Raw genomic sequence first — 26,238 nt, forward strand, 5'->3', positions numbered from 1 at the left:
ATTTTTTTCTAGCAGTGCAAAATGTAAACACTCACTGTCAATACTTACCCAAAATTAATAAGCCCACTTCATTTTAATACTTTATTCAAACATTATACTAAGTTTAAGATAAAAATAATTTCCCAAAAGTGTAACTGTACCACAAAAGCTCGAGCTCGGCTCGAAGTAAAATTCTTAGGCTCGCAGACCTCTAGCTTATTTATAGAAAAAATCCTAACCGCTAATCTGTACTAAAACTGAAATTTCTCAAGAAAATTTTTTGTCTTTATATACACTTAGGCTATACCAGAAATGTACCAAACTACATGTGATAAAGTCAAGGGACTTTTAGTGCAAGCAGAATACATCTCACTTACATTAGATATGTGGACATCATCTATTAAAAGATTCGGATTCAGGTTCGAGATTCGGCAATTCCAGTCGAGGATTTGAGTTAGGATTCGGATTCGAGGAAATCAGGATTCGCCCCATCCCTACTAAATATGAATTTGATATTAAAATATTTTTGGTGCCCTGGGGGGGGGGGGGGGGGGGTAGGGTCCGGGGAACCAGGGACTCACTCTCGGCGGCGCTGACGGCGTCGAGGGGCAGGCGCGCGGGGCCGGCGAACAGCGCCACGGTGAGCGGCGTGACAAGCGTGCAGCAGCGCGCGTGGCACAGCCGCCCGGTCCGGCTCATCTCCTCGTACACCAGCCAGTCGGAGGGCAGGCCCTCCACGCCGCCGCAGCGGCCGGCCGAGGGCAGCCTGCTGGAGCCGTCCCGCAAGACCGAGGACGGGTGGAACATCACGCGCGACTCCTTCCTGCCGGAGTGGACATCTGCTCACTCGTCTCTGCCCGGGCTGGGGTCGGGATGACATGTACAACCATAGTCACTGAGGAAATAGCCATTTAAGAAACCTCAATCTATTTTCTTTAGCCTACCTGTCTGAATGAAATGTACAAAAGTAGTCGCTGTTTGCTTCGGTTTAACATCTCATAGACAGCAAGGTCATTAGAGAAACCTCAATCTTTTTTTTTTTTAGCCTTCCTGAAATAAATGGAAATCGTGAACTACGGAATGATGGCGAAACGAGGACGGGGGAAGGAAACAAAGATTTTCCAGAGAAAACCCACCGCTTCAGAATGACAAAAAAAACAAACAACTCTCCGGCCGCGAGACTCACTGCGTCCTGAGCTGGGCGTGCTCCCGGTCGACGCGGATGAGGTTGGGGTAGGTGCCCGCGCACAGGGCCGCCTTCACCACGGCCCAGCTCTCCGAGTTGGCGTTGAGGTCGCGGATGTCGCAGCCGCCGCGCGTGCGCACGAAGCCCAGCGCGCGCAGCTGTCCCAGCAGCTGTGTCCGCATGCCCACCACCATCTCCATCGTGGCCGACGACACAAAGTGCTTCTCGCAGAACGCCCGCTCCCAGCCGTTGGTGCGCGCCTGCTGCCACATCTACGACAAGCGGCGCAACAAGCCGTGTCCGTTCCGCGCGGAACTACCCGGCCGTGCCGTCGGCACAGACACGCACTCTACCACACACACAGTGGTGTTATTGTTATTTTAGACTCAATTTTTTGGAATAAACATAAAGTTTAAACTTACACACAATATTATACTGCACCAAATGATCTGTTATTTAGGGTTGTAAATTACAGTTTTAGGAGGGCTACACCCGTAGCTCAAAAAATATTTTCTACGGTTGCACACTTAAGGGCTCCGCCCACCCGGGCACACACACGGTGCCCAGAGCTTCAGGAAAAACAACGCGATTTCAAAACTACTCAAGATATCCGAGTGGGGCCTGTTTACAAATAGCTTTTATGAGTTCGCTGAGGGCCGAAAAGTACTTTTAATTTCGGATTAAGTTTTTAAATTGAATTTTTAGACGCGTTAAAATAGCTAAAACGCGTGTTTTCAGAGTAATTTTTAGGCATAAAATAATCAGTACAGATTCTTGAAAGCACTTAAGGGACTTGTATAACAACTTTATCTTCATTTCTCCATCATATAATGTTACGGTCACCGCTCAAATTTCACAATTATCCTGTGACGACGAGACGAATGCTCGCCAGTTCAGAGACTTGCGCTTAGAGGCTATACCGCGCTGGAAATACCAGCGAGCGTCGCGCTTATTATCCCGCCTCACTAACACACATACACCCCTGACGAGTCGAGCCCCTTAAAGAGGTTTGAATGCAGAAAGATTAAGGCAAAAGTTTATAAATTACATACAAAAAGACGTATTACCATCATTTTGGAAATTTTTTTTTTTATTAGGTACTTAAGACTACTAAAATTTCATAAAACTTTTTTTGTTACATTAAAGATCGCAGTCTTTCATGACCATTGTATGGAGTTGCTTGGCTTTTTTTTGTCATAATTTGAAAACATTTGCTTTAGTTAAAGTGATTTTGTACATATTACTCTTACTGATCTACGCAACCTCTGAACATCATAGGCATTAATAAATACCTGAAATGCCCGTAACAGAGTCATATGATCACTAAACGATCCTGAAGCAAGCTTCTTCTTGATGAGTATTGCCGATCTCTTGAAGGATGGCAGAGTAGGCAGAAGGAACGGATCTCTAGAAGAACAGGCAAATATTGTTAGTAAATTTTAATAAAATGAACAAATATGTACATTATATCAATGCACAAAAAGAATAAAAAGAATAAATACTTTATGGTGATGACAGTTCATTAAACTGAAGGTTTTTAGAAACTGTTGGTGGCAAAATAAAACATATTAATTGCAACAAAATATATTCCACTGAAATATGTCACGCATACATACAAACTCTATTTTTTTGCATTACTTAGCATTATAACACCTATGTAATTTCTATTAACATGGTTTAACTCTAATTTTAATGGAATGCCTGAAATAGGGAAGAAATAGAACAAGAATAAAAAAAAACTGTTTGCAACAAATATTTTCCCATATGAAACAACCAATGGTAGAATTACTACAACTGTAATAAAAAAAAATATTTTTAATAGTTCATTCTCTTACAACCTTGGGAAAATTTGCCTTAACAAAGGTATATTTACAATAACCGGATGGCATGATTTTGAGATGGCACTAACGTCTCGTAACATCACTGTCATTAGAGATGGAGCACTGATGAAATGAAGGAACAGGTTTAACGGGAGCACCCAGATTAAAACCCGTCGGCTCACGACAAGGTGACACCTGCCACGTGCCCCGATTAACAAAAAAAAACTAAAACGTGAACTGGGGACCGGGAGCAAAGGAAAAGTGCAGAGGAAGGCACTAGGGATGTGCGAATCCTTGATTTTCAGTTCGGTTCGAATCCAATTCGAATCCCTGGCAATATTTGAGATATGAATCCAATTCCGAATATTAAGCACAGAATAATTAAAAATAACTGATTAATTTAAAAATAATGTGTGTTCTCTTTTTTTCAAACTGTAGCTACTGGTAATTATTTATTACACTGAGATTGAAATGTTTATAATTATGTAAACTTAATTAATAAAAACACTTTAAAATATGAAAACCAAAACATTTTCGATTCTCCAACTCAATTGTAATAAACTACATGCCACAGGGAAATATCAGTTTTATAAACGTTTCAGCAAACGAAACCATTTTTTCTCCAATATATAGCAAAGACTTATTGTAGGTATGTAATTGTTTTTAGTTTATAGTTTTCTATACGACGAAATTCGTAATTATAATTTACGCCCTCAAAATCTCGAAATTCTTTTAATGTCACTGTGTTAATTATTTAATTTACATATCTTTCTTTGATACATCATATTATAAATACTTACGCAAAAGTAGCCTAATTTTATTTTTCACTGCCAGTATTTTTGAGCCGTATTAAAATATTTTATAACTTTTGTGAACATTCGTAATACTGTTGGAATCCATGTACGTACAACGATTCCGGGTTCGGGTGCTTGTGGATTCGAACCGTACCCGAAAATATCGGGTACTCGCACATCCCTAGAAGGCACTGACACGGACCTGTGCGCGAGGCAGCTGACGATGGTGAGCACGGGGTCCAGGCACTTGAGCACGACGGCGTACAGCACCATCTTGCCGAGGCGTGGCTCGACCGGCAGATCGACCAGGTGGTGGCCCAGCTCGGTCAGGTCCTCCCAGGCGTCCAGGGCGTCCATCGTCTGGAGCACGCCGGGGCACAACTCCGCACTCGCCCAAGTGGCTCGAGCGCGCGACGCACAGGACAACAACTCGACCGGGCGGGAGGATCGGGCAAAACCCACCGACAGTCCTCTGTTAACTGAATCAGATTCAATGCCGTGACCACACCTGGGTTTTAAAATGGTTTTTCCTTTTACCTGCAGGGTGTCCAAAGCCCAGCACACACAATATACAACAAAAATACTGAATACGAAAACATAATTACCATTCCAACCTCAACATATTCTTAAATGCTTTTCATAAACAGACAACACTACAATATCTTGAACATTTTTCAAATTGTAAGGCCTTAAAAAAATGATTTCCCAAAACTATGATTTTGTTATTTTCTTTTACAAAAATGTGAAGAAAAAAAATAAAGAAAAAATTTTTTTGTTTAAAGAATAGTAATTTTTAAACACGCAAAGGAAAACTTTGACACCATACTTACCATTATGAACACTGAGGTCATTAGACACTGAGGGGTGGCACGATGAGAATGGAGAACTGGTTAATATTTTTGCCAGAAAGTCTAAATGAAACGAAAATCGACCCTTTGAATTGTCCCGCCCGAGGCAGGGTCTGCATGGATGGAACGGGGCTGACGCTCACAGGAGCCGGCTGCCCTGTCCTGATGGACAGACCTCTGTCGTTCTCACAAGCCTGAAAGATGCGCGAGGCAAGGTGAGATGGGAATGAATTAGCGGGCAAATTGGGAGCTTTTTTATTTTGACATCGTCCGGGCCTACGGTCCCCTGTAAGTCCGATATGCCACCGCCCAAACACCACCCACCCTCCATTCAAACCTCCCGCCTACCCGTGCGTACGTGTGCGTGCGTGTGTGCTCGCCCGGCAAGAGGGCGCTGTCGAGTCAGTGCGCCGCACCCCTAAACACATAAGTATATATAATTGTGTTGTTTGTTTTTATATTCCCTAAGTGCAACGTGACGGCAGATCGGCCAGGAGGGTTTTATGTACTTTTTTTTTTAAATAATGTATTAAAATATCATAGCGTTTCCGGACACTCCCGAGGAAACCCGAAGCCAGACAATAATTACGTTTCAATCTTAATAATTATTATTTGTACAATCTTTTCTTTTCATTCAAAAATTGTTACATAATTTTCAATGCATTCTTGTCATGTTAATTTAGTTTCCCGTGGCACGAATTCGCTAATATCTATTAACGGCAATTGTTTCGGCGGGAGGGCGCCATGTTAGTCGAGCGAGCCATGACCTCACCCCCAGTCTTCCGCCATCAACGACTGAGAGCAGACGCATCAGCACTCCGGGGACCTCACCGCTTGTATTCTCTGCCGATTAATTCTGTTAACTTTAATTTCGTCTCAATCACTTTCTTTTAGTCCTCGGAGCTACTCTCGGTCGGGGGACTGTTTCAATAATTAGTTTACGACCAGTCTCGGTCTTTTTCCTCGTATTACGTAATTTAACATGTGACCACGTGGTGGCTCATCACCTATAAACCGATTCGTGCCGCGGGCGTTTTGTATAGTTTCAACCGTGTACGTGTGTGAGCGGAATTAGCGGAATAAATCAGGTGTGTGAATTTCACGTATTATTCTTTTATTTTCTATCTGTGTGACCACGTGGAGAGTGACGGCGTGTGGGACGCCTGAGAGCCCACTTCGTAGGGAGAAGCGTGCCCGACGCTGAGAGCGGTCAGGAATTAGTGCTAGATGTTTTCAAGGGGGGATATCACGTCTCACATGGGCGACGTCACGCCCTGAGTTAGGAGTCTCACCGGGTCCACGTGCCGCACCACGTGGTGGCGCCCACTAACAATCCACCGTAAAGCCAACCGATCGAACCCCCCCCCCCCCCCCCCCGTGACAATTTTTTAATTTTCAAGTAACTACTCTCTAGTTGAGGAGTTCGCCTGGCCATGGGGTGTGTTTGTGATGGTAGGTGGAATGATAAGTGTACTTATAGCACGATATCACCTCAATAGCACAGGTCTAAACTGGCTCACAGACTTCTGGACGATTAAAGGACAACTATAGTATTTTTACAGCGAACCTGATATTTTATTATATAAATGAAGATAAAGGCATAATGTAAGTACAGAGAGTTTCATACCTAAAAATTACTCTGCATTTTCACCTAATTTCACTCTAAAATATACAACAAAAATACTAAATACGAAAACAAAATTACCATCCTAACCTCAACATATTTTTTTAATGCTTTTCGAAAACAAAATTACCATTCCAACCTCAACATATTTTTTAATGCTTTTCATAAATAGACAACACTACAATATCTTGAAAATTTTCCAAATTGTAACGCCTTAAAAAATTATTTCCAAAAACTGCATGATTTCGTTATTTTCTTTTACAAAAATGTGAAGGGAAAAAAAAAATTTGTTCTAAAGAATAGTAATTTTAAAACACGCAAAAGAAAACTTTGACACCATACTTACCATTATGAACATTGAGGTCGTTAGACACTGAGGGGAAGCAAGATGAGAGTGGAGAACTGGCAGAGTGATTGTGCGGCGTGAACCGAAGCACCTTGATAAAACCCACTTGCTCACGGCAAAGTCCTAAACGTCTACACTTGTGAAGAACCAGTGTTTGAACCAGCCAGGAACCGAACCCAGATCGTCTTGTTGCGAGGAAAGTGATCCGACCACTCCACCACAGTGGTCCCTAATATTGGCTCAGTATATTATGAACTTTTAAATGATCAATATGGTTGCTAGAATACCACATATGGTACCATCTACGAAATAAGATGTAGAGTAACCGGAATTCAGATGTTGAATAAAAAATATTTTATGCAGCTGAATGCAGTGACTACAATGTAGTAATATTAATATGACCAATCAAATAGAAGCAACAAAAACTAGTCAAGTCCATCAAAAAACTTTTAAAGAAAAACTTTTAAAGGAAAGAATACACTTGAAAAAAATAAATTGAAATAAATTTTTAGCCTTCACCATGCATAGTTCTATAGTTATTTTTTGATAACATGAAAGAGACATCAAGTCAAATTTAAATTGTAATCTCCAAATACATTATGTACGCAGCATTAAATAGGAGACACTATATGAATTGCTTCCATTCTCATTATAATTTCTGCAAACTGGCTTTTCCTAATAATGTGTCTCATACATTTCACATCAAAAATAGTTTTGATTATCATTTGAAACTACGATTGCTACAAGTCATAATGGAAAAAAAAAGGAGGGGGGGAAGGGGGGGGGGGGTTACAGGACTGGACACATTTTTACGAGAAATATAACACCTATTATTTAGAGAGAAAAAAAAACAGTTTAAGAAATTGCATCTACTTTTTCAGGATTCTACTTATAACCAGTAATACAGTTCCTAACATACAAAGATAATTTATACTTGTACCACGGAAATCACGCATTTAAGTTCATTTCTCACCTTCAGAAGTTGAACCGCATTTCTTGTCACAATGAAGGACGGGGGCTCAATAGCTCGGGCTAAGAAATCTGCTATTGGTGTGTTTGGAGGTGCCAGCAGTTTTGTGTGCAAACACAGTTCCTACAAACACAAACAAGGGGCCTTAATAATGAAAAAATATTAACTTAAATACTATGGATGTTCATAAATTTACAATTTCAGTAACTTTTATCCAAATGCATTTAAAAAGTATTAATTTACAGACATTTACCTTGCACCCCCCCCCCCCACCCAAACAACAACAACAACAACAACAACAACAACAACAACAACAACAACTTAGGTTTCAATTAAAAAGCTTATTTATTTGAACATCGAAGGTACATTAATTGTCATTAACATAGGCCACCAATCAATTAAGATTAGAAGATGTTTAATAAAGAAATATTTTATAAAGCTGGATGCACTGAACTACAAAATATAATATAAAATATAACCTATAAAACCCAAGTAAGACAACTTGTAAAGTACTTGAAAAAAAAAATTAAAAGGAGTAAAACAGTGGGAGGAAAAAAAAAAGACTAAACAAAATAAAAACACGGAAGAAACAATATATTTTTTTAGTCACTACATACTATGCTGCTTGGCTTGGCTTGGCTATCTGAAATAATTTTAATATTAATCTTCCCTGTTAAAAACAAAAGAAAAATTTAGTTTGGATTTGTAAATATATAGACTTTGATATGTAACTAGTAATTACATACTAGTACAACTAACATAATCCAAGTCGTATGAACACATGAAGTTTGAAAATGGCACCATTTTGATGGCCCAAATCAAGAGCTTCTAGTGGTCACCAGGACAAAGTGAATGACTTGGAAAACTTTGGTGAGTAATTGTGCTACCAGTAATTAGTTTCAGAACAAAACATTCTGTGTCTCAAAATATGTTGTAGAAAATCTTTACCCACAGAACACGTGATGTGTTAATTTGCAAAAAAAGGTTCACCCCTGCATATGATTACCACCTATAATTTTGGACATCAAAATGTAACATTTTCACAGTAAGGGACGCTCTCAAATATGGGACGCACAACACAATTTATTTCAGTAGAGTTCTAGGTATACAAGGAAGTCATTGTATTCCGTGTCTTAGCTTATTGGCATGTGAGAAATATAATAATGTTCGCAGGCTTTCACGGCCGTTGTCTGAAGTAGCCTGGCTTCTGGGCTGTACCCCGCGTCGTTGGCGAATGATTCACCGACGTTTCGGTCGACATTGCAGTCGCCATCATCAGGGAGCAGTCACCTACCGGGGTTCTTGCCAGTTGTCCTGCCTTTATGTACTCTCGCCCGAAGGGAAGGTGCTTTATGATTGGCTGCTGCCGTGGGCCAATCAGAGCCTTCCTTTCTTCTGGTTCGTTGGGCTGTTTTGCCGATCACGGGCCGTTTGGCCGATGTTGGCTGTGGAGCTGTGTTTTGAGGATTTCTAAAGAGTGGGTTCCATATTTTGCTTAAGGGCGTGCCTCCCGTTTCAGGTCATGATTTTATATTTATATTAATCACTGATCAACTTTTAGACCTTTTTTAATTGTTTAACTTTCACGAAATGAAAAATATATACAGCACATACTTTTTGCATAATTAACTGCCAAAGTCACATGTTTAACGTTTTTGGGCTGTACAAATAAGGAGCATTTAATTTATTGCAGAAATGAAACTTTTAAGGTTTAACTACAATTCCACTGGCTACTTCATGATATGGTTTGCATTTCTATCACAAAAACTCATTTCATGTTTCTTGGCTGTCAAAATCGTAAATAAATTTGAGAATTTTGAAATGCCAGGTAAAATTAATTAATATTTTCTGGAAGAAACTCAAACCATTTCTTGAAGTAGCCAGTGGCATTGCAGATAAACCTAAAAAGTTTCAGTTCTTCGAGAAATTAAATTCTCCTTATTTGTAAAACACAAAAACATTAACCATGTGTCTTTGGCAGCTAATTATGCGAAAAGTATGCGCTGTATATATTTTAAATTTCGCGAAAGTTAAACAATTGAAAAGGTCTACAAGTTGATCAGTGATTAATATAAATATGAAATCTTGACCTGAAATGGGAGGCACGCCCTTAAAGACATGATTAGTTTGAAGCGAGGAGGTACCTGCAGCGGCAGACGGAGGATCTCGGGCGTGTGGTACGCCTGCATGGCCTGGTGGCGCACCGAGGAGAACATGTGGTAGCACACGCCCGGCTGTGTGCGTCCCGCGCGGCCGCGGCGCTGCTGGGCGCAGGCCTGACTGATCCACACGGGCCTCAGCGTGCACACCCCGCACAGGGCGTCAAACGACTTCTGCAGGGCAAGGGGAGAGAGCAGCGCTTCGATCAACCCTTCCAACTCCACCCGAGGTCAGCAAATTTAGTGTACAATCAATTTCAGCATTATACTAGGGGATGAAAAGTTAATATTTCTTCTGCAGTGTAAAGTGCCTTGATAAAAAAAGTTACCACTTAATTTTAACATTTTGAAAATCTGGCTGTATAAAAAAAAGTAAAAAAATTTGAATTGCCTAATTTCCAGAAATTCTGAAAATTTTTTGTTAGAGTAATTTTTTTTTTCTCACACCAAACATCAAAGTCTTTTTCAATTTTTCAAATCAGCTGACATTTATCTTTATGATCTAAACCCCTTTTTTTACCAAACCCACACCACACACTAAATTTTGCTTTTAATTGAAAATGTTTGATAGTGATAGTCCTAAATACGACGACCACAAATGCTAGAAACCGACCTCTTTAACCTTCCCTGTGTCGATGACAAACACGACATCGTCGATGGTCACGCTGGTCTCCGCGATGTTGGTCGACAGGATGATCTTGCGGGCGCCCGGGGGCGCCGGCCGGAACACCTGCTTCTGGTCGGAGGTCTGGGAACCCAAGGACAAGGGGAGGGAGTCACGACTCGGGGGAAAACAGACCCGTGCCGGCACGCGAGCGAGTGGACCGCGCAAGGACCACTCGTGGCATCACCTGCATCTTGGAGTGCAGCAGGTAGATTCGGAACTTCCCGGCATCCAGCATCTTCTTCTCGTCCGCCAGGATGCGGTCCCTCAACGCAACGATGTCGTCGTAGCCCGACAAGAAGATGAGGATGGCACCTGAAACGCCAACAACAAGGTAGGGTTCGGTAAGTATAAGTTTTTAACTGTAACATTAGACTGAGTTAGCTTATCGCATAACAGCAAGTGTGTTAGTTATACAGGATGTCCGTGAAAGACCGCACTTTTTTTTTTTTGGATCAGATAGAGAATAAATTTCTGAGACAGGAAGTCTTTGCCAATTTTTGATCTGACCCATAGGTAATTAGTAGAGACCTGCGGATTCATTGACCTCTAGGATAGACTCCACAGTCCTTTAAATACTCACGGAAATGACACCTGTTCATTGGCTACTGACGCGTGAGACGTCTCAACTAGGCTGTCTGTAATTCGGCACTTTCTTGGTTTAGTGTTTCCCATTGGCTCACAGTTCCCCGGACAAAATGTGCGCCAATCGCAGAAGCGGTACGAAGGTATAGTTGTTTTGATGCTAGCCTATCACGAAATGAATGCGCGAATTTTGCACGTCTCTAGTAATTAATTAAAGTAGTTAACCAATGATGAGCGTGCTCTAAGAGAAAGAAGAAGGGTGGGGGGACTGTGCTTACCGAGAGAAGCGCGAGGTACTACTGCTTGCTGTCTCTCACGGCGCACCAAGAGTATAAGGAGGCAAGCAGCAGTAAGCGAGCATTAGCGCGCTCATCATTGGTCAACTATTTCAAATAATTACTAATTGCCTATGGGTCAGATAAAAAATCGGCAAAGACTTCCTGTCTCAAAAATTTATTCTCTATCTGATAAAAAAAAATGTGTGGTCTTTCACGGACACCCTTTATAATATATTTATAATAATAATAATAATAATAATAATAATAATAATAATAATAATAATAGTTTTATTCTTCTATTAAGTTTTTACTTATACAGAATGGGGTACATGTGTTTTGAAGGGATATTAAAAAGAACTCTCAGGGTTCTTAATTTTTATATTGCAATTTTGTCGGTTAGCAATAGACCAGTGGTAGGTGCAAATTCTAGTCCCAAGACCACAGAGTCTGACTGAACTGATGTTAACAGTGCGTATGCAGATGGCTAGTTTATTAATTGTCACTTCAACATAAATCCTTGCTAGGGTTACATCCAATAAACCTAATTTCTGTAAGTAGCTCTTTCTTTTTTAATAGCTCTAAAAATAGATACACACCTTCTGACCAACCCTATACACACAAAATTTATATCAATCTTTTTCATTTCATCCACTCACAAGGCGATTAACCACTGAAGAAATAACATGCAAATGTAAACTGAATTGAAAATTTGCCATGAAATATTTACGTTTTCCAAAATAAATGTTAGAGATGTTTATATACAAATATCTTTCATTTCATCCACTAACAAGGTGATTAACCACTGAAGAAATAACACACAAATGCAGATTTAATTGAAAATTTGCCATGAAAGATTTACGTTTGTCAAAAAGAATTGTCAGAAACGGCCTCCAGCTGAATCCTGGGTTCAGGCACAGTGATCGTACCCGTCCAAACATTCCGTGACTTTCCAAAAAATATCAAATGTTTATAATATGCTAATAAATTTGCAATTATAAAAATATATATACATATATATATATAGCTTATATAATATTAAAACTGACTTATGACACTTCCCACATGTTCATTTTGCAGAGAAGACTTTTTTTTTTTAACTTTAGATGACTACAAGTTTTCGGGAACAGAGCATGAAAGATTTACGTTTGTCAAAACGAGCGTTAGTAACGGCCTCCAACTGAATCCTGGGTTCAGACACAGTGATCGTACCTGTCCAAATATTCCGTGACTCTCCAAAAAATATCAAATGTTTATAATATGCTAACACATTTGCAATTATAAAAAAACAAAAAAAAATTATAGCTTCTATAATCTTAAAACTGATATTATGACACTTCCCACATGTTTTTAATTATCAGAGAAAACTTTTTCTTCTAACTTTAGATGACTACAAGTTTTCGGGAACAGAGCATGAGAGATTTACGTTTGTCGAAACGAGCGTTAGTAACGGCCTCCAACTGAATTCTGGGTTCAGACACAGTGATCGTACCCGTCCCAACATTCCGTGACTTTCCGAAATATATCAAATGTATATAATATGCTAATAAATTTGCAATTATACAAAAAAAAAAAATTATAGCTTCTATAATCTTAAAACTGACATTATGACACTTCCCACATGTTTTTAATTATCAGAGAAAACTTTTTCTTTTAACTTTAGATGACTACAAGTTTTCGGGAACAGAGCATGTAAGATTTACGTTTGTCGAAACGAATTGTCAGAAACGGCCTCCAACTGAATCCTGGGTCCACAGGCACAGTGATTGTACCCGTCCCGACATTCTGCGCCTCTCCTGAAAGAGTCCCCACGGGCCGCCCGCTCACCTTTCTTGCCGCCGGCATGCAGCTTCAGCACGAGGGCCATGAGCAGCTCAAGGTCGGTGTTGTCGTCGTTGAAGCTCTGGTGGTAGACGTCCAGCAGCTCTTTGTCCTCGCCGCGCAGGGTCCCCGCCGCCGGGGGCAGAGTCTCCGGCATGCGGCCCTGCTCCACGTTGCTGCAACGAGCACCGGCCCCTCGTCACGCTGGTCCGCAGTCAGTGCTAGAGTACATTCACGCTCACATCTAGTACTTTAGTGGTCTAGTACATTCACTCTCACATCTAGTACTTTAGTGGTCTAGTACATTCACTCTCACATCTAGTACTTTAGTGGTCTAGTACATTCACTCTCACATCTAGTACTTTAGTGGTCTAGTACATTCATGCTCACATCTAGTACTTTAGTGGTCTAGTACATTCACTCTCACATCTAGTACTATAGTGGTCTAGTACATTCACGCTCACATCTAGTACTTTAGTGGTCTAGTACATTCACTCTCACATCTAGTACTTTAGTGGTCTAGTACATTCACGCTCACATCTAGTACTTTAGTGGTCTAGTACATTCACTCTCACATCTAGTACTTTAGTGGTCTAGTACATTCACGCTCACATCTAGTACTTTAGTGGTCTAGTACATTCACTCTCACATCTAGTACTTTAGTGGTCTAGTACATTCACGCACACATCTAGTACTTTAGTGGTCTAGTACATTCACGCTCACATCTAGTACTTTAGTGGTCTAGTACATTCACTCTCACATCTAGTACTTTAGTGGTCTAGTACATTCACGCTCACATCTAGTACTTTAGTGGTCTAGTACCTTCACGCTCACATCTAGTACTTTAGTGGTCTAGTACATTCACTCTCACATCTAGTACTTTAGTGGTCTAGTACATTCACTCTCACATCTAGTACTTTAGTGGTCTAGTACATTCACTCTCACATCTAGTACTTTAGTGGTCTAGTACATTCACGCTCACATCTAGTACTTTAGTGGTCTAGTACATTCACTCTCACATCTAGTACTTTAGTGGTCTAGTACATTCAAGTTCACATCTAGTACTTTAGTGGTCTAGTACATTCACGCACACATCTAGTACTTTAGTGGTCTAGTACATTCACGCTCACATCTAGTACTTTAGTGGTCTAGTACATTCACGCTCACATCTAGTACTTTAGTGGTCTAGTACATTCACGCTCACATCTAGTACTTTAGTGGTCTAGTACCTTCACGCTCACATCTAGTACTTTAGTGGTCTAGTACATTCACTCTCACATCTAGTACTTTAGTGGTCTAGTACATTCACTCTCACATCTAGTACTTTAGTGGTCTAGTACATTCACTCTCACATCTAGTACTTTAGTGGTCTAGTACATTCACGCTCACATCTAGTACTTTAGTGGTCTAGTACATTCACTCTCACATCTAGTACTTTAGTGGTCTAGTACATTCAAGTTCACATCTAGTACTTTAGTGGTCTAGTACATTCACGCACACATCTAGTACTTTAGTGGTCTAGTACATTCACGCTCACATCTAGTACTTTAGTGGTCTAGTACATTCAAGCTCAGATCTAGTACTTTAGTGGTCTAGTACATTCATGCTCACATCTAGTACTTTAGTGGTCTAGTACATTATTGCTCACATCTAGTACTTTAGTGGTCTAGTACATTCATGCTCACATCTAGTACTTTAGTGGTCTAGTACATTCACGCTCACATCTAGTACTTTAGTGGTCTAGTACATTCACTCTCACATCTAGTACTTTAGTGGTCTAGTACATTCACGCTCACATCTAGTACTTTAGTGGTCTAGTACATTCACGCACACATCTAGTACTTTAGTGGTCTAGTACATTCACGCACACATCTAGTACTTTAGTGGTCTAGTACATTCATGCTCACATCTAGTACTTTTAGTGGTCTAGTACATTCACGCTCACATCTAGTACTTTAGTGGTCTAGTACATTCACGCTCACATCTAGTACTTTAGTGGTCTAGTACATTCACGCTCACATCTAGTACTTTAGTGGTCTAGTACATTCAAGCTCAGATCTAGTACTTTTAGTGGTCTAGTACATTCACGCTCACATCTAGTACTTTAGTGGTCTAGTACATTCACTCTCACATCTAGTACTTTAGTGGTCTAGTACATTCAAGTTCACATCTAGTACTTTAGTGGTCTAGTACATTCACGCACACATCTAGTACTTTAGTGGTCTAGTACATTCACGCTCACATCTAGTACTTTAGTGGTCTAGTACATTCAAGCTCAGATCTAGTACTTTAGTGGTCTAGTACATTCATGCTCACATCTAGTACTTTAGTGGTCTAGTACATTCATGCTCACATCTAGTACTTTAGTGGTCTAGTACATTAATGCTCACATCTAGTACTTTAGTGGTCTAGTACATTCACGCTCACATCTAGTACTTTAGTGGTCTAGTACATTCACTCTCACATCTAGTACTTTAGTGGTCTAGTACATTCACGCTCACATCTAGTACTTTAGTGGTCTAGTACATTCACGCACACATCTAGTACTTTAGTGGTCTAGTACATTCACGCTCACATCTAGTACTTTAGTGGTCTAGTACATTCATGCTCACATCTAGTACTTTTAGTAGTCTAGTACATTCACGCTCACATCTAGTACTTTAGTGGTCTAGTACATTCACGCTCACATCTAGTACTTTAGTGGTCTAGTACATTCACGCTCACATCTAGTACTTTAGTGGTCTAGTACATTCAAGCTCAGATCTAGTACTTTTAGTGGTCTAGTACATTCACGCTCACATCTAGTACTTTGTGGTCTAGTACATTCACTCTCACATCTAGTACTTTAGTGGTCTAGTACATTCAAGCTCACATCTAGTACTCTAGTGGTCTAGTACATTAACGCACACATATAGTACTTTAGTGGTCTAGTACATTCACGCTCACATCTAGTACTTTAGTGGTCTAGTACATTCAAGCTCAGATCTAGTACTTTAGTGGTCTAGTACATTCATGCTCACATCTAGTACTTTAGTGGTCTAGTACATTCATGCTCACATCTAGTACTTTAGTGGTCTAGTACATTCATGCTCACATCTAGTACTTTAGTGGTCTAGTACATCACGCTCACATCTAGTACTTTAGTGGTCTAGTACATTCACTCTCACATCTAGTACTTTAGTGGTCTAGTACATTCACGCACACATCTAGTACTTTAGTGGTCTAGTACATTCACGCTCACATCTAGTACTTTAGTGGTCTAGTACATTCATGCTCACATCTAGTACTTTAGTGGTCTAGTACATTCAAGCTCAGATCTAGTACTTTTAGTGGTCTAGTACATTCACGCTCACATCTAGTACTTTAGTGGTCTAGTACATTCACGCTCACATCTAGTACTTTAGTGGTCTAGTACATTCATGCTCACATCTAGTACTTTAGTGGTCTAGTACATTCAAGCTCAGATCTAGTACTTTTAGTGGTCTAGTACATTCACGCTCACATCTAGTACTTTAGTGGTCTAGTACATTCACGCTCACATCTAGTACTTTAGTGGTCTAGTACATTCACGCTCACATCTAGTACTTTAGTGGTCTAGTACATTCAAGCTCAGATCTAGTACTTTTAGTGGTCTAGTACATTCACGCTCACATCTAGTACTTTAGTGGTCTAGTACATTCACGCTCACATCTAGTACTTTTAGTGGTCTAGTACATTTACGCTCACATCTAGTACTTTAGTGGTCTAGTACATTCATGCTCACATATAGTACTTTAGTGGTCTAGTACATTCACGCTCACATCTAGTACTTTAGTGGTCTAGTACATTCAGGCTCACATCTAGTACATTTACGCTCACATCTAGTACTTTAGTGGTCTAGTACATTCAAGCTCAGATCTAGTACTTTTAGTGGTCTAGTACATTCACTCTCAGATCTACTACTTTTTTTATTCTTTAATATAATAATATTACAGTAACTCAAATATGTTTCATTATTAAGCGTAATCATTTTTAAAAACCCTATGGAATGTATGTTTTGTGTGTGGTGTGATATTTTAAGTTAAAGCGTTGCAATTTCACAACAACTTCCTAAATTGTTAAAACTATAACAAAATTATAATTTAGTACTTCTTTTTAAAACCTAGTACTTTTTTTTCTTGCCCAAGTTGGTACGAAATATTTTTTTCCTTGAGGACACCCTGGTCACGGACAGTCCCGGCAGTCCCGACATTCGTGGCTGACAACAACTGCACGTAATGCAGCCTATGTTACAGCTGGGGACGAGATTTCTCACAATGAAGGACGGTGGCTCAATAGCTCGGGCTAAAAAATTCTGCTATTGGTTTGTTTGGCGGTGCCAGCAGTTTTGTGTGTAAAAACACAGTTCCTACACACACATCTCACCATAAAAATAGTTCATCATTTAAAACTATGATTGTCACAACAAGTCATAAGGGTTGATGGGGGGAAGGGGGGGGATGACGACCCGACACATTTTTTATGAGAATAATAACACCTAATTTTTGGGAGGGAATAAAAAACACTACGATAAAACCCAAATAATACTGTAAAGCACGTTGGTGCAAAATATGACACCAAAATGCCAGTCAATAAACTATTTTGCTCCGAAATGTAATTAAAAACATGAAAACACAACTCAGTTTGAAAAAAATTAAATCAAATTACAAAAATGTTACTTTTCATATGGTAAATTGATCAAATTTTATTAATTTATCATGAATTGTGTGTGCTTTAGAATTAATTTTGTAAGCAGTTGGTGAAAACATGTTTATTTTTATTTTTAATATAATATACTGACATCAGATTTGTGTAAAATGAGTATATTAGAATCCCAAAATTCGAGAAAAGTTTCCAGATCACTAAGATTTTTTCTCTCCGTTGGATAGAGAAAACTTTTTCAGGACTTTTTTAGCATTATTCATCTGGTATTAAAATAAATTTATATTTGAACTTGAAAAACTTGTCACAGCACTAAGGGTGGGGCCAGTCTGTTTAAAATGTTTACTACAACTCTATTATCCTGTATAAAAAAAGTGTAATGTGACAGAATAAACTATCATAAGAGTGATTTGAATTTAACCTTTAATTTTATACTTCAAGTATATGTTTTAATCTGTATGTGCTAAATGAAAAATAAATATTAAAAATTTTATTTCAAATTTTAGCTAACATACTACGTACCCAAAAAAATAGATATTTGAAGCTCACACGTAAGTAAAGTTTACCCCTTCTTTTGACGTGACGTTTAATAAATCAATTAACGCCAGCTGCACGCACAAAAAAGTGTCCCGTACACACATTGTCCCATTACGCTGTGTCCCGTTACGCTCATTGTACGCTTGCGCCGCATCTATCTCTCTTCCACTCCATTGGAACAACCATCGATTTGACTTTTTCGAGGCACATTAAACTTGAAACACTCCCATTCGTTTCCTACTTTTCCTATCATCGTCCTATCCATAACAGAATAACACAGATTGGAAGAAGTTAAATAGCAAACATGTATAAAAGTTACAGTTAAAATAATCTGTTCGTTAAAGTAATAAACATATTTGAATTAATGAGTGCAAATAAAAGAAAATTCATCAATTAAATTATAGATTTCATTTCACTCATTCTTTGTATCCGTACAAAATAGTGATAATTCAATAAAAAAAGTTTCAATTTTATTCATAAAAGTATGCAATCATTTCATCGATGTTTTGTTATGACGTTAAACTATCGTCCGTAAACCGACTTTACAGACAACCAATTTTTTTTCATTCTTCTCTGATCCTGGAGACTGGACGGAGACAAGACCAGCTTACATGTAGGCCTCTATGAGCTCCACCACGTCGGGATGGTTGAAATTGCGAGCCCAATCCAGCGACGTCCAGTCGTTGGACGCGCACACGCTGATGTTGGCTCCGAGGTTGAGCAGCTGCTCCACGACGCTGAGGTCCCCCCGGCCCGCCGCCACCATCAGCGCGGTCACCGACGTTTCCGAGTGCTGAAACAAGTGCTCGTGGCCTTCTACCTCTGAAGAACTGAAACCTAAACCTCCTGTTACTTTTCCTCAGCTATGTTTCTATGTATATGCACACATAAATTAAATAATACTACATTTAAAAGAGAATAATGGGCGGAAACATCATTTTATGCAAAAAAATTAATCCCCCAAAGAGTGACTCTTAAAATTTTACACTGAATTCATCAGCTTTAAGATATTGGTAGCTTAATATCTTGCTTTAAATACCTAACGTTTTCAGTGGAACCCTGTAGTAACAGTCCTCTTTGCAACATATCTTGTTTAGTAAGTTATTGTTATCCCAAGCCTTATATATACATATAATAAACCTGTAATAGTCATGTTTATACATATAATATATTTTTAAAACATTATTTTAAACAATAATTTTAAAAAATGTTAAAATATCTGTTTGTCTGCATGATAATTTGTATTCAATTTATGAAATTTATCAGGTAATATATGTATTCAAAAGATTTTTAGGACAATTTTGTTATTTTCATGATAAATTAAAATTTTTCCGCATGATTCACACATTTTTTTTTGTGCAAAACTTGCTCTAATACTATTTTCCACCAACAATTTTGTGAGTACAATTAAAATCAGTACAAACTTTTTCTATTATATTTTGAATTCATATAAAGTGATGAAACTTTGGTCCCTTCACAAATGTTGCAACAGGATCACATTGCATGAGAAATTGAAATCACAGAGACTAGCCTTACAATATCTACAATATACATGGCGTTAAATACTGAACTTAATATTTTGAAACAATTTAGAATTAAAGTATGAAAAAGAGGAGAAACAAGAAAGAAAGCAAGAAAAAGAACAAAAGAAAGAATAACTTATTCATGTAAGCATAAATATGGTTTCCAAAGTTTATTTTATTTATTTATTAATGTTGTAACATGCCTTTAGCGGTGGGCACAACACATATATACAAGGACAACATATAAACAATACAAACCAAATACATACAAACAAGTTTAAAATATAACTATTAAAAATAAACATCAAAATATAAAACACATAAAAAGAAATACAAAACATAGACATTATAATGAAAATACTAATTGCCGACATTGTAATAAATTTGATAAGAAAATAACAGCTACACTTTTACAGATTAAGATTATCAATTTGATTGAAAGTAGAAATAAAACTGGGGGTCGGGGGTCGGGGGGTGGCTTGCCTGGTAGTCGACCGAGACGTGCTCCGACAGGATGCGGAACAGGAGCTGGGAGAAGGCGTCCGGCGATCCCTCCAGCCACGCGTTGCAGAGCAACTGGTCCATCTCCTTCACCAGCCACGCCTCCAGCTCCATCTTGTCCGCCACGAACTGCCAAGGGAACCAATCAACACCCTGCCGGCACGTCCCTCGGCTCTCGGCTCCCTGAGAGGTCGGCCGACACACGCGGTCCATCGCGTCTGGCTTCCTGACCCAGGGTGTCCACAGACTACAGGTGAACTTATCCCACGACTTTTTCATGACATTTTATTAAAATTATCTTAGAACTCTTCTTTAAGTCACAGGATTACTTTATATAGAGCACTCAACAAAAAAAAATGATATACTACTCATAGGAATGAACTGATTTTTAGGTTAAAAAGCTAAAACCTCTTCAAAGAAAAGTTGCATGTGATTTAAGTGGACAGTCTGAAAAAAAATTACTGTAATAAGAGTAATTACTAGGGCCTGGAAAAATTAGCATCTATTTATTACATAATTAGCATTTATGATGTTGAAAATTAGCATCTATTTTCCAGAAATTAGCATCTATTTTTGAGAAATTTGCATAAGATATTAAAGTTACATAACAATACAAGAAGTTGTAATAGTGTTTATACCCATTATGACGAATTTTAACACAAACCAAAATCATTAAATGGTATTTGTAAACAAACGTTTGACCACTAGTAATTTCAGATGGAAACAAACTGACGATTCGAGTTGACCAACTTCAGTACGCTAAACGTGCACCACAAAATGTATGATTTGTCCCTATGTAAAATATTGATCAGAAAAAAAATTTGAAGACTAAAGTGATTATCAACGAATGTAAAAAACCGCGTACTAAAATATTTGTAGTAGTTTTCAGCATTTAAAATATTTTCATTTTTATCTTTGCAAGTTCACTACGATCCCGTCAACGACCTAGATATTTTCTAGGTTGTTGGTTTCCGTGATGCGCTTCCCGGGAAATTTTGTTTTGTTAGGTTAGATACTCTTCATGAACAGGCAACACACGATGCAATGGCGAACGTAGGCGAACGTGATGTGATATAACAAAACAAAATAACTGCGTCGATAAGTAGTGTGAACATTCTTTTCTAAACAACATTCAACGGTATCTTGAGTAAATCGTAAAGAATAAATTTACAAAATTACTTATTCTATACTATCATGCGTGATATTTGGTTAAGGAATGTTTTATAAATAAAGGTTAGGATTCGGATTTTATTCCTTCAACAAGCCTTGTCAGAAGCTATTGTTTACGGTAATTGTGTTATGGTGGCTATTTTCAAAAAAAAATACTTTGAGGAATGTGTGTTCAAGCCATTTTGTTGCATTCTATAGTGGTTTTTCGCCCGATAATGGCAATTTTACCGCGATTTCGCAAAATAGCATTTATAACAACAATTAGTAAAAAATCGCATCTAACCTCAAAATTCGCAAAAAAATCGCATCTATCGCAAATTGCGAATTTTTCCGGCCCCTAGTAATTACTTTATTATTCCAGTACTCTAGATCTTACTGTTACTAGTATTGAATAAAGCTCAAAATAGTTTATTTTATATTTTGTTTTCAGCATCTATCTGATTCAATTATCAATTGTAGTTCACATAAATCTAAGTTTATCGGTGGGGCAATAGTGCTGATGCCAATACCGCTATATCAGCAGAAACTCACTATGTGAGTGTGTTTCCAAGGCTCAAAAGGAAGCTACGATGGTTGGGAGGTTGATCGCTCGCATGCCACCAAGGCGATCCAGTTTCGATCATGGATTTATCGCAAGTGAGGAAACAGTGGACTATGCCGTGAGACGGTGGGATGAACCGTTCTCATCTCAACGCAGGGCAGTGCGTGACCACCCCAAGGCAGACGGTACCTCGCTCTGCTGGGGCATGAGGGAGGCCAGGATGGGATGGCGCTCCTTGCCCTCCGCCGGCTCCCCCTTCACCGACTGCACGATGGACTTGGTCCACGAGTCCAGCTTCTCTCGCTGGTCGTTCCTCTTGCGCAGCTCCTGCCGAGCCTTCTCCATGGCCTTGGTCGTGTAGCCCGTCCTGCCGAGGAGACACATTATAATTAGGGATGGTGATTTTTCGTTTTTGCAAAATAGATGCGAAAATATGCTAAATTATATTTTTTCCGCTATAAAATGCGAAATCTAGACTATTCCGAGATAAATGTGAATTCAAGGTAAAAAACGTAGATTCGTCTTCACTCTACACAATTTATTTACCGACTGTATTTCATTTAACAGTATCAAAAGAAACCATCATTTTATGGCGTATTCAGCACAAGTATCCTATTGTCACGTCATTCACAACAACTATTGTTCGTAAATATTGAATGAAGAATGGCCATCCGTGCCTCGTGATTGTAAACAAAGCAAAGAACAACTAGCTGGAAGATTGTCAGTCATCTTGCAGAGTACAAGTTTTTAGGCCACCTTATTGCGACATCTATGCTTCGTCGCGCTAACAATTGTAAGTCCCATTTTCTGGCTGTGTTTCACGTGCAAGCCGCGTTCTTGTGTAGTCTGTGGAAGGTGGTGTGTTTACAAATACGTGCATACTCGTGAATGTGTTGTATACTGTTATTTCTTATGGTAAAAATGGGACAAAACGTCATTTCCATTCGCGATCGCATAAATGAATACAAAAGTGAACAGTTCTACGAAAGTGATATGAATATTTCAATGCGCAGTTTATGTAATCGCCTCTGGAGTGGAAAAAAAAAAGATGTACTTGAAAAGCACATTAAATCTGAGGGACATCAGACTGCAAAAAAAGATTCACCGAGAAGTCGGATGAAGAAAAAATGTAGGTAAAACGGCAAGCAACCGTTTCTTTTTTAAAAATATACTTTTCTTCAGCAATGTAAAATGAGAGAATTGGCTAAATCGTATTTTTAAAAATGCTACAAAATACTAAATTTCAAATTCAAAATGCTAAATGTCATTATTTTAAATGCTATAAATCACCATCTCTAGTTATAATACATTATAATAAAACTATGCTGTAACAGTGAAAGAATAAATTGACTTTTATCTCCCTGTAACTACATAATAATGAACCACGTGCACTCGTAATATCACATGCATTTTTTTTTGCCAATAATTAAAATAACAGATTTAATTTACAGGCCGTAAGTTCCATAATCTTAAAACTGAATTATGACACTTCCCACATGTTCATTTTGCAGAGAAGACCTTTTTTAAATTTTAGATGATTACAAGTTTTCGGGAAACCAAATTACAACAACTTATAGAACCATAATACTAGTTTTCCCTGCAGTAAGAATAGGTAGCAACCTAGCAACTTTTCAGAAAAAATACCACAAAAATCTATTCAAAAAACATACAATTAGGTTTAAACAAATTTTTTTCCAAGAACATGCCTACAAAAGAAATTTGTAACTGGGGAAAAAAAAATGGTAGAAGGCCAGCAGTAATTTTACTCACTGCTTCAGTACATCTTCCAAGAAATACTCCTTCACTTCAAACAGACGACCAGGAACTGCAAAAAAATTGGGAAACAAGTAGAGTAGTAAGCACAAATTAAATCTCAATCAAACAAGCTACTCACTATTTGTTGTTTTTTTCATTATCTTCAAGTAAATTATATTATTATTATTCTCAGTAAACCGGTAAATTATTCCATTTTATTTAAAATGAAAAAAAGGTTTCACTATAATCGAGGGCATCATACCAGAAGGGCGTATCAACGAAAATGCAAGTTTACAGCTGATTATGCACATACGTCCATCTAGCATGACCTGATTTCCTTTTCTTATTATATGCCATAATGTAATAGTTCACCACCACCTAATCTAATCACATTGACCATGCACCCTTCTGCCACAACATTTATCACATTATTAGATGCCCTTATGCCAATTATCTCGATATTGCAAAATGTGTTGATACGCCCTTCTGGTATGATGCCCTCGATATGTAATGGCGATAATAGGCTTACGAAAACACTGTTTACTTCATTCACATGTAATGTTACAATGTTCATGATCCGCCGAGGACTCACCGCTGACGACGGGGCAGCCGCTGAAGTACTTGGTGAAGACCTGGGTGTCGACGGTGGCGGACATGAGCACCAGGCGCAGCGAGCGGAACTTGGCGAGCGCGTCGCGCAGCGCGATCAGCAGGAAGTCACAGAAGCGGCCGCGCTCGTGCACCTCGTCGACCACGACGTGCGTCATGGTGGCGAGCGCGGCGTCCCCGCCCATCAGCGTGCGCAGCAGCACGCCGTCCGTGCAGTACGTCAGCACCGTCTTGGGCGAGATCCTGCAGCACCGGCGTCCTCTCAGGCCCTGCACCGAGCCTCTTACTGCACTGCGTAGTGAGCCTCGTACTCCACCAGGCATTCTTACCAACTGTGTAGTGAGCCTGGTGCTCCACCAAGCATCCTTACAAACTGTGTAGTGAGCCTCGTACTCCACCAAGCATCCTTACAAACTGTGTAGTGAGCCTCGTACTGCACCAGGCATCCTTACCAACTGTGCAGTTAGCCTCGTACTCCACCAAGCATCATTACCAACTGTGTAGTGAGCCTCGTACTCCACCAGGCATCCTTACCAACTGTGTAGTGAGCCTCGTACTCCACCAAGCATCCTTACAAACTGTGTAGTGAGCCTTGTACTCCACCAGGCATCCTTACCAACTGTGTAGTGAGCCTCATACTCCACCAAGCATCCTTACCAACTGTGTAGTGAGCCTCGTACTGCACCAGGCATCCTTACCAACTGTGTAGTGAGCCTCGTACTCCACCAAGCATCCTACCAACTAAGTAGTGAGCCTCGTACTCCACCAGGCATCCTTACCAACTGTGTAGTGAGCCTCGTACTCCACCAAGCATCCTACCAACTAAGTAGTGAGCCTCGTACTCCACCAGGCATCCTTACCAACTGTGTAGTGAGCCTCGTACTCCACCAAGCATCCTTACAAACTGTGTAGTGAGCCTTGTACTCCACCAGGCATCCTTACCAACTGTGTAGTGAGCCTCATACTCCACCAAGCATCCTTACCAACTGTGTAGTGAGCCTCGTACTCCACCAAGCATCCTTACAAACTGCGCAGTGAGCCTCGTACTTCCCTAAGCATCCTTACACATAAACATTACAAAACTGAGCAGCATGCTGACCTGGACTCGAGTCGGATCTGGTAGCCGATGGACTGGCCGATCTTCTCGTCGCGCTCGGCGGCCACGCGCTCGCTGACCGACACGGCCGACAGGCGGCGAGGCTGCGTGCACACGATGCGGCACGGCTTGTGCAGCGCCTGGCAGTGCTCCAGGATGAACTGGGGGACCTGCGCGACACTGCTCCTTGAACCTCGAACCTCTCCACACGCGCTCGCAGAGCGTGCATCACACGCCAGTCAGGCCAATACCACATTCAATTTTCTAGAAAATCCTTTACCAACAGTTTATAACTAAAACCAAAAAGAATTATCACACACAAGAACTGCTTGTAATTCATAATAAATACAGTATAACTAGTTAATTAGTGGAGATAATTAAAAAAAACATTTTTAACATCATTATCTTTGAGTCATATTCTCACATCCAAGGCGTTGATACTGAGAGCTGTCACTGCTCTTGAGGCATCTTCCGTTGTGACTAACAATCAACCTCCCTTCGTCTACACGCCAGTGATATGGTGACCCCTTTCCTCTCCTCCTGCCGTTGTTCTCTTGTTTGGTCTCTGCTGGCGCTACGAGCGATGGCGGTATGAGCACTAGGAGCCACGCCTCAAGAGGCCGACCTCTGGCATGATTTGCTCGTCGGTAGGTGGCAGCACAAAAATGCTGCACACTTTTTTGTAACTAGGAAACTTCCTTTTTACGTGTTCGAACGTGCCTTGTTGCTCAAACTCTTACTCGGAGAACGGGGCG

At 39.7% G+C, this 26,238-nt stretch overlaps 1 protein-coding gene across 2 annotated transcripts in view; it reads right to left on the reverse strand.

Annotated features, from left to right (window-relative positions):
• LOC134537341 (3'-5' RNA helicase YTHDC2-like) overlaps positions 1-26,238 on the reverse strand; it is a 51,001-nt gene that overhangs the window by 18,620 nt on the left and 6,143 nt on the right. For both annotated transcript variants that reach the window (XM_063377677.1, XM_063377678.1), the window contains exons 6-20: positions 25,487-25,653; positions 24,371-24,630; positions 23,794-23,848; positions 22,213-22,390; positions 20,295-20,441; positions 18,900-19,081; positions 13,078-13,247; positions 10,578-10,705; positions 10,340-10,474; positions 9,712-9,900; positions 7,571-7,690; positions 3,982-4,139; positions 2,458-2,572; positions 1,166-1,437; positions 561-802 (exon numbers count right to left, since the gene is read on the reverse strand). In XM_063377677.1, the coding sequence (XP_063233747.1) occupies positions 561-802; positions 1,166-1,437; positions 2,458-2,572; positions 3,982-4,139; positions 7,571-7,690; positions 9,712-9,900; positions 10,340-10,474; positions 10,578-10,705; positions 13,078-13,247; positions 18,900-19,081; positions 20,295-20,441; positions 22,213-22,390; positions 23,794-23,848; positions 24,371-24,630; positions 25,487-25,653 (2,518 nt within the window). The remainder of the gene's footprint in view (positions 1-560; positions 803-1,165; positions 1,438-2,457; positions 2,573-3,981; positions 4,140-7,570; positions 7,691-9,711; positions 9,901-10,339; positions 10,475-10,577; positions 10,706-13,077; positions 13,248-18,899; positions 19,082-20,294; positions 20,442-22,212; positions 22,391-23,793; positions 23,849-24,370; positions 24,631-25,486; positions 25,654-26,238) is intronic.

Source organism: Bacillus rossius, chromosome 12 (assembly GCF_032445375.1).
Source record: "Bacillus rossius redtenbacheri isolate Brsri chromosome 12, Brsri_v3, whole genome shotgun sequence".
In the NCBI taxonomy this organism is placed as follows: Eukaryota; Metazoa; Arthropoda; class Insecta; order Phasmatodea; family Bacillidae; genus Bacillus; species Bacillus rossius.